General features: G+C 45.1%; 1 protein-coding gene across 1 annotated transcript; it reads right to left on the minus strand.

Moving 5' to 3' along the window:
* Window positions 1–1,333: 1,333 nt before the first annotated feature.
* On the minus strand, window positions 1,334–3,109 carry LOC119284669. The gene is made up of 2 exons (XM_037563852.1): window positions 2,576–3,109; window positions 1,334–1,387 (listed from the first exon to the last, which is right to left on the minus strand). Exons 1-2 carry the CDS (start codon window positions 2,939–2,941, stop codon window positions 1,361–1,363), a joined length of 393 nt encoding a protein of 130 aa, XP_037419749.1. The 5' UTR covers window positions 2,942–3,109; the 3' UTR covers window positions 1,334–1,360.
* Window positions 3,110–8,726: the final 5,617 nt, after the last annotated feature.

Here is an 8,726-nt window from a genome sequence, read left to right on the forward strand (position 1 = left end):
GGAGGGGGAACACAATAAATAACAAAGCAATCAAAGCAACACAAGGCATAACAAAGCAATACGCAGTGCTAGGTGTGCCCTAACGCAGTATTAGGTGATACCGGGTGATAACCCACAAGTATAGGGGATCGCAACAGCTTTCGAGGGTAGAATATTCAACCCAAATTTATTGATTCGACACAAGGGGAGCCAAAGAATATTCGCAAGTAATAGCAGCTGAGTTGTCAATTCAGCCACACCTGGAAACTTAGTATCTGCAGCAAAGTGTTTAGTAGCAAAGTAATATGATAGTAGTGGTAACGGCAACAAAAGTAAAGACTGCAAAAGTAATGTTTTTGGTATTTTGTAGTGATTGTAACAGTAGCAGCGGAAAAGTAAATAAACGTAAACCGGTATATGGAAAACTCGTAGGCACCGGATCAGTGATGGATAATTATGCCGGATGTGGTTCATCATGTAACAGTCATAACATAGGGTGACACAGAACTAGCTCCAGTTCATCAATGTAATGTAGGCATGTATTCCGTATATAGTCATACGTGCTTATGGAAAAGAACTTGCATGACATCTTTTGTCCTACCCTCCCGTGGCAGCGGGGTCCTATTGGAAACTAAGGGATATTAAGGCCTCCTTTTAATAGAGAACCGGAACAAAGCATTAGCACATAGTGAATACATGAACTCCTCAAACTACGGTCATCACCAGTAAGTATCCCGATTATTGTCACTTCGGGGTTAACGGATCATAACACATAAGAAGTGACTATAGACTTGCAAGATAGGATCTAGAACTCACATATATTCATGAAAACATAATAGGTTCAGATCTGAAATCATGGCACTCGGGCCCTAGTGACAAGCATTAAGCATAGCAAAGTCATAGCAACATCAATCTCAGAACATAGTGGATACTAGGGATCAAACCCTAACAAAACTAACTCGATTACATGATAAATCTCATCCAACCCATCACCGTCCAACAAGCCTACGATTGAATTACTCACGCATGATGGTGAGCATCATGAAATTGGAGATGGATGATGGTTGATGATGACAACGGTGACGAATCCCCCTCTTCGGAGCCCCGAACGGACTCCAGATCAACCCTCCCAAGAGGTTTTAGGGCTTGACGGCGGCTCCATATCATAAAACGCGATGATTTCGTCTCTCTGATTTTTTTTCTCTCCGAAAGCAAATATATAGAGTTGGAGTTGGCGTCGGAGGGTCTCCAGGGGGCCCACGAGGTAGGGAGGCACGCCCTAGGGGGGGCGCCCCCACCCTCGTGGAAAGGGTGTGGGCCCCCTGGTCTTCATCTTTGGCAACGATTTTTTATTATTTTTTCTAAGACCTTCCATGGAGTTTCAGGTCATTCCGAGAATATTTGTTTTCTGCACATAAAACAACATCATGGTAATTCTGCTGAAAACAGCGTCCGTCCGGGTTAGTTCCATTCAAATCATACAAATTAGAGTCCAAAACAAGGGCAAAACTATTTGGAAAAGTAGATACGACGGAGACGTATCACCGGGACAGGGGGGAAACATCCGAGAAATGATTCCCGGTGTTTCGTGTTTTCGGACAAATGAACCGGAGGGGGAAAGTTGCGAGTTCGATAGGTTAGGGATGTGTGGCGGACGAACGGGCCTCGAATCCAGATTTGTCTCGTCGTTCTGAGCAACTTTCATGTATAAAGTTTTTCCATCCGAGTTACAGATTAAAAGATATGATTTTCAAAGATTTAAACATTTTCTAAATTTATTTTAATTCGAAAATAAACAACAAATTGCTACGGGTACCCAGCTCTGTGTACACAGAAGTGCACACAGAGGATGACAAGTGGGCCAGGGGGACCTAGTTGACCAGTCAACGTTTGACTGGTCAACGAGGGCGCGGGGCCCCCTGTCATGGACTCACCGAACTAACTACAGTTTAAACAATTAGTTAATTAAGTTAATTAACTTTTAAATTAATTAATGAACTAATTAATTTATAATTATTTTTATTTTATTTTTTAATCTCTTTTTTTATTGGATGACAGGGGCGTGGGGCCCCTGGGTAGTGGCCCAGAGCCACCGGGCGGGCGCTATAGGGTGCGGGCGTGGGTGCCCGTTTGCGTGCACCGCGGCACCCAGTAGGGTGCCGGCGGGCAGGGCGCCGGCCGGGGTAGGGCGAGGCCAGGCCGGGGCACCAAAGGCAGCGGGCGTCCGCCGGCGAAGCTGCAGGCGGGCGAGCCAGGGGGCGCGCGGGCACGCGGCCGGGAGGTCGAGCATGGGGGAAGAAGCAGCGAGCGGGGGCGCGGTCGAGGCCATGTCCTGCACGCGACGGCGACGGGAGCAGCAGCAGGTAGCGACGGCAGCGGGCGCACGTGCTCGAGGGGAGTAGGGCGCGACGGCAGCGGCGGGCGGCCGGCGGTGCGGGAGCGCGTGTGGGGGCGTGGCTGGGTACAACCGGTCGCGGCCAGAGGCGCGACGAGCGTGGCCAGGGGCGCGCTAGCGAAGCTCCAGCCTCGGCGGTGGAACGGCGACCTACGGCGACTAATCGAGGGGAAACCAGGGGGAACGGGGAGATGAGCTCACCGCGGTTCCGGGGGAGAGCTCGAAGAAGCCGGGGGAAGGTCGAGGGGGACGGATTGAAGCGGCGGAGCTCCGTGGCCGAAGACAAAGTTGAGGTCGATCCCTTGCGATGTTGTGGCTCCGATTGATTTGCTCCTCGCAGGCGAAGTAGTCATCGTAGATGAAGCAGAAGGTCACACTCCCAGGCGCCAGGGAGCTCGATGGGCGCGAGGGGGACGGCGACCATGGCGATGACGGCGTCAGTCGAGTGTTGCGGGGAAGAGAGCGGCGCGAGGGGGGAGAGTGCGGGCTAGGGTTCAACCACAGCGTCGAGCGAGGTCTTGTAGACGGGCAAGGTGGCTCGGATGCCGACGCGTGGCCGGCGGCCATGTCGGATGGCCGCCACGGCCTCCTCTGCCTCCTGTAGCAGGAGGAAGGAGACAAGTGGGAGGGGGTGTGTGGGCTGGGCCCTTTTCTGCCTCTACATGGGCCAAAGTGCCTAGTGAGGCTTTGCTATTTGCTATTTTCTGCTTTACCTTTTTCATCTTTTTCGTTTTTTTCTATTTTATTTACTGTTTGGCCTCCGCTTTCAGTAGCAAATAATTTTAGTTGTAGATGAATCTTGACACATAAATACTATGTAATGCTATGAGCTAGCACGGCAAGTTCCAAGTTATTTTTAAATGTGCAAATATTTATTTAAATTGAAAAGGATCAATTAAAAGTTGTTGGTCCAATTTTAATTAGTTTAAGGGCATTTTTAATTACTCATAAAATGTTGGTTTCTTTCAGGAAAATTGTTAGTGAATTGTCGGAACCCAGCGGACATTTTTGTTTTACCGTTTAAAGAAATAAAAATTTGACTTTCTTTTCAATTTGAATTTGAATTTGGTTTGGATTAAAGTGAGGTTTAGAAATTTAATTGCGATGACATGGCACCTTAGTGTGTGGTTACTGTAGCTTAACTACCGGGGTGTTACAAATCTCCTCCACTACAAGAAATCTCGTTCCGAGATTTAAGAGGGGGAGTAAGGCGGAAAGGTCTGGTTACAAAGGTCTAAGGGATCTGCTCATTTTTAGTTGCTCTTCTCGAATAAGTTGATCCATAGCGTTGATGTCTTCATTCCTATGGATCAATGCCTTGGGATGAAGTTGTCGTCCTTCCTCCAGGATCTTCACCGTACTTACAAATAGGTAATGGCCAGCTCGGGAACGACAGAATGCTATTGAAGGAAATATGCCCTAGAGGCAATAATAAAGTTATTATTTATTTCCTTATTTCATGATAAATGTTTATTATTCATGCTAGAATTATATTAACCGGAAACACAATACATGTGTGAATACATAGACAAACAGAGTGTCACTAGTATGCCTCTACTTGACTAGCTCGTTGATCAAAGATGGTTAAGTTTCCTAACCATAGACATGAGTTGTCATTTGATTAATGGGATCACACCATTAGGAGAATGATGTGATTGACTTGACCCATTCCGTTAGCTTAGCACTTGATCGTTTGGTTTGTTGCTGTTGCTTTCTTCATGACTTATACATGTTCCTATGACTATGAGATTATGCAACTCCCGTTTACCGGAGGAACACTTTGTGTGCCACCAAACGTCACAACGTAACTGGGTGATTATAAAGGTGCTCTACAGGTGTCTCCGATGGTACTTGTTGGGTTGGCGTATTTCGAGATTAGGATTTGTCACTCCGATTGTCGGAGAGGTATCTCTGGGCCCACTCGGTAATGCACATCACTATAAGCCTTGCAAGCATTGCAACTAATGAGTTAGTTGCGGGATGATGTATTACGGAACGAGTAAAGAGACTTGCCGGTAACGAGATTGAACTAGGTATTGAGATACCGACGATCGAATCTTGGGCAAGTAACATACCGATGACAAAGGGAACAACGTATGTTGTTATGCGGTCTGAACGATAAAGATCTTCGTAGAATATGTAGGAGCCAATATGGGCATCCAGGTCCGCTATTGGTTATTGACCAGAGAGGTGTCTCGGTCATATCTACATAGTTCTCGAACCCGTAGGGTCCGCACGCTTAACGTTCGTTGACAATATAGTATTATATGAGTTATGTATGTTGGTGACCGAATGTTGTTCGGAGTCCCGGATAAGATCATGGACATGACGAGGAGCTCCGGAATGGTCCGGAGGTAAAGATTCATATATTGGATGATATGGTTAGGCCAAGGGGTCAGGCCCACAGGGCTATAAGTCGGTGTAAGGAGTTTTGCGGAGGCAGGGGGCAAACGCCGGAGACCCTGGCGTCTGGGCCTGGTCCAGATGCCGAGGCCCATGGCGTCTGGGCCAAACGCCAAGGATTGTGGCGTTTGGTCCTGGAGTCCGAGTGGGACTCTTGCCTTTCAGGCAAAACTGACTTTGAGGAGGCTTTTGGTCCAAGTTTCGACCCCAGGGCTCAACATATAAATAGAGGGGCAAGGCTAGCACCAAAGACACATCAAGAAACACCAAGCCGTGTGCCGGCAACCCCGTCCCCTCTAGTTTATCCTCCGTCATAGTTTTCGTAGTGCTTAGGCAAAGCCCTGCGAAGATTGTTCTTCACCAACACCGTCACCACGCCATTGTGCTGCCGGAACTCATCTACTACTTTGCCCCTCTTGCTGGATCGAGAAGGCGAGGACGTCACCGAGCTGAACGTGTGCAGAACTCGGAGGTGCCGTGCTTTTGGTACTTGGATCGGTCGGATCGTGAAGACGTACGACTACATCAACCGCATTGATATAACGCTTCCGCGAACGGTCTACGAGGGTACGTAGACAACACTCTCTCCCATCTCGTTGCTATGCATCACCATGATCCTGCGTGTGCGTAGGATTTTTTTTGAAATTACTACGTTCGCCAACAGCTATAAGGCTAATAATCTGGGGGTTAACCCATGAATGAGCATATGAGTACCCCTCGAGTTGGAACCTAGGAAATACATCGAGAGAGATATAAGTAGGCATGAGAATCTTCAAGCGGGTAGGTAAACGCTCGATGCCTGAAACAATGTGTAAAAGGGGTTCAGAGCAACGGATTATGTATGGCAGCTAAAACTAGAATAGATCATCTCAAGGAAGGTGGATCGTGAATTACTTACGAAGCCAAACGGGAGGAATATCTTTGGCAACATGGGTACACATAAGAGTCAGGTTTCGATCCTGTGGAACTATGAGTTATGGGCCCACCATGTGGTTAAAAGTAGGAAAGGCATTGACATCTTGCACGGTCAAGATAGCAAGGTATATCAGAGGATAGCCTATCAGTTATGTTGGCAACAACGTTGGTACCAAGGGCGAGGGACGAAGAGAACCATTTTCCTACACGTTAAACGAGGCGGACCAATAGGCAAAGTTCTCGTCCATCGGTGGTTACTGGAATGTCAACAACAATAGTAATTGGGTCTTACTGACAGAGTTGTACACTGAGGTGCTTATAAAAGCAGTGACGTATTACTGCTTAGATCATGTAAACCTCAAGAAGGTTAAAAAGAACAATGGAAAGGAAAATGTGATTACCAGATTAAATAGAACAATGGAAAGGAAAATGTGTTTAAACACATTTCAGGGGTATATCCTTCCCAAGAACAAGCAGAGTATGATATCCAAGACCGGATAGAAGGTAGAAAACCACTTAAGTAAGGGGGGGGGGGAGCTCATGATATTACCCATACAACGGTGTTTGGATAATTGAGCAGGAAACATTTAGCATTAGCTTCAATGTTCTTGTTGAAAATCGGAATACAATAGACATGCTTCGAGATAGCATTGATATGGTCAACAGGTGAAGATCAGACTCTGGAGACACAAAGGATCCATCAGGAATAACTTGAAGAATAGGTCTTACAATTCTCTCATGGAAGAAGGGATAACTTTTCTGAAAAGGAATCTATAACAACAAGTCCTCCGACCAGGTGTGATAGGCATGACATCACCTTACCGATATATAAGGACCAATGTAATAATTCTTAGAAGTATGTTCCGACCATCATATCTGACCGAGATTCAGATCTGCTTGGTGCCAGGATGCCTTAGACTCGAGATGCCTGAGAATAAAAGGTATAACACAATTGACGAGACGACATTGTAAGATTCTCGGGAAATGTACTATGGAAGCGAGTTCCGAAACAAGAGTTCATCATTAAAACCAAGGAGAGGATGAAGAGGTGGCTGATGGAATCAGCGACAATTCATCGAGATTAACAAAAGATGGATTTCCACAACTCTGTGAACAAGGAGATAACATTAGTCAGATCAAATGGTATAATGATGTATGCTCAAGGAAAACATACACAATTAAACATTGGTTGAAAGGTGCACCTGAAATATGGGCTGGGTTGCATGACCAACGTCGGAATGGTGATTCAATAATCAATAGTCTAAGAATGAACGACCGGCCATTAACTTCAAAGCAATAGGGTTGCTAGAAGTGCAGAATCCAAACAGCGCCATTCATCTGTTGGTATCCCGGCTAGAATCAACACGGGAACCAAGAAGGAATGGTGATGGCGAGAAGTATCACTATACCAATAATTTTAAAGAGGTGGAGCAATTCTCACGACCTTCTTGACATATAAGATAGTAATAATCCAAGGTAAAGAAGAATAATTGCTGGATAGCAAGGATCTCAAAGTATAACACAAAACATGAACAAGTTTGGTTTGGAGGGCATGCAAGAATGTTGTCGATGTTAATACCAATCATCGAGCGGAAAGGATGGTATTTCCCATCATGAATTTGATTCAAACTTGGAAGAGGGCATATCATTGTTGATGATGAACACGACACATTTTTTGAGAGATTTCCTGCAGATGTAATCGATCGGCGATGACATCAAGTCAAATGAATGATGAAGCAAAAAGTTATTGGAACCATGGGTACAACACAAACTCGAAATCAAGCTTGTTGTTCAAGGCGAAACGATATGACGAGGCAGATCATTATAAGCTTAGCTCATCGTCGAAAATTTGCTCCAAGAAGAAGGGCCAGGTAGCATAGTTAAATTTTTGCACGATAATGATATAGCCAAACAGGCTAGGAATGACGTGATCAGGTACAATCTCATACGTAAAGAAGATTACTAAGAGTTGTTGAACCGTAGTGCACGCTTGGTTCAGTTATCAGTGTCTTTGAGTGTTTAATAACTTAGAGCCTGTGAAAAATTGGAATCGGTGAGAATGTAGTACTTGATGAAGAACTCATAAGAAGTTATGCAGTTCCATGATAATCTCGAGATACCAGGGGGTAATAATCGATGACAAATCAAATTAGAGGTTGGACTAGGGTATTGTTCTGCAGGAGACAAGTGCTCAAACTTGCACGAGAAATGGAATCAAGGAGAAAATATGGTCGGAACCACGATTGCAAAGGATCAATTCACAGATACCAAATGATAATATTTTAAGGGAATAGTTATTATTTCAAGAAGCTTCCATGATAGATATACATCGTGTCCATGGGCATGAACTCAAAGTTCAAGGTCGACTCCCACTTCTTCAATGTATAACCATCCATTCACCTCTCACTTTTGAAGAAGTTGTAGTGTTGAAATTTTATCTGGCAAAATACCAGAAGAATATGACTCGCGAAAACTTTCGAGTTCACACATAATAAGGAAGGCATAGGTTCAACCCGTCAGGGTATCATGGAAACATATACCACAAACTTCAGGAGTAAATAACACAAACTCGAAAGTAGAGCATGGTTGACCAAGCAGAGGATACAATTTACCAAAGGCATTATGTATCCGAGGAAAGGCTCTCAGGCTTATTGAATAAGAAGGATGATGTTAGATAAAATCCAACAAAAGGATCTGGTGGTCCACACGGGATCTGACGTGAGCATCGGTACTCAACTAGAGGAAGAAGGATGCAAGGGGGTCAGATTATAGAAACAACTGACTAAATCAAAGCTAAAATGCAAAAGAATTATGATTTCCGATCAAGGGATCAAAAGCAAACGCTCTGATTAAGGATGGATAAGTTGCGTAGACTTAAGGGTACAATCGATGGCAATCCGATTGGTCGAGAACCAGCTCATGTTTGAAATGAGAGCCGGAAGGATAAATCCTGAGGATTATAAGCATCCGCAGCATATTGAATCGACAGACTCAAAATGATAGTGACAAAGGATGCCAATAAGATTACTAGACT

This window comes from Triticum dicoccoides, chromosome 1A (genome assembly GCF_002162155.2).
Source record: "Triticum dicoccoides isolate Atlit2015 ecotype Zavitan chromosome 1A, WEW_v2.0, whole genome shotgun sequence".
Taxonomy (NCBI): Eukaryota; Viridiplantae; Streptophyta; class Magnoliopsida; order Poales; family Poaceae; genus Triticum; species Triticum dicoccoides.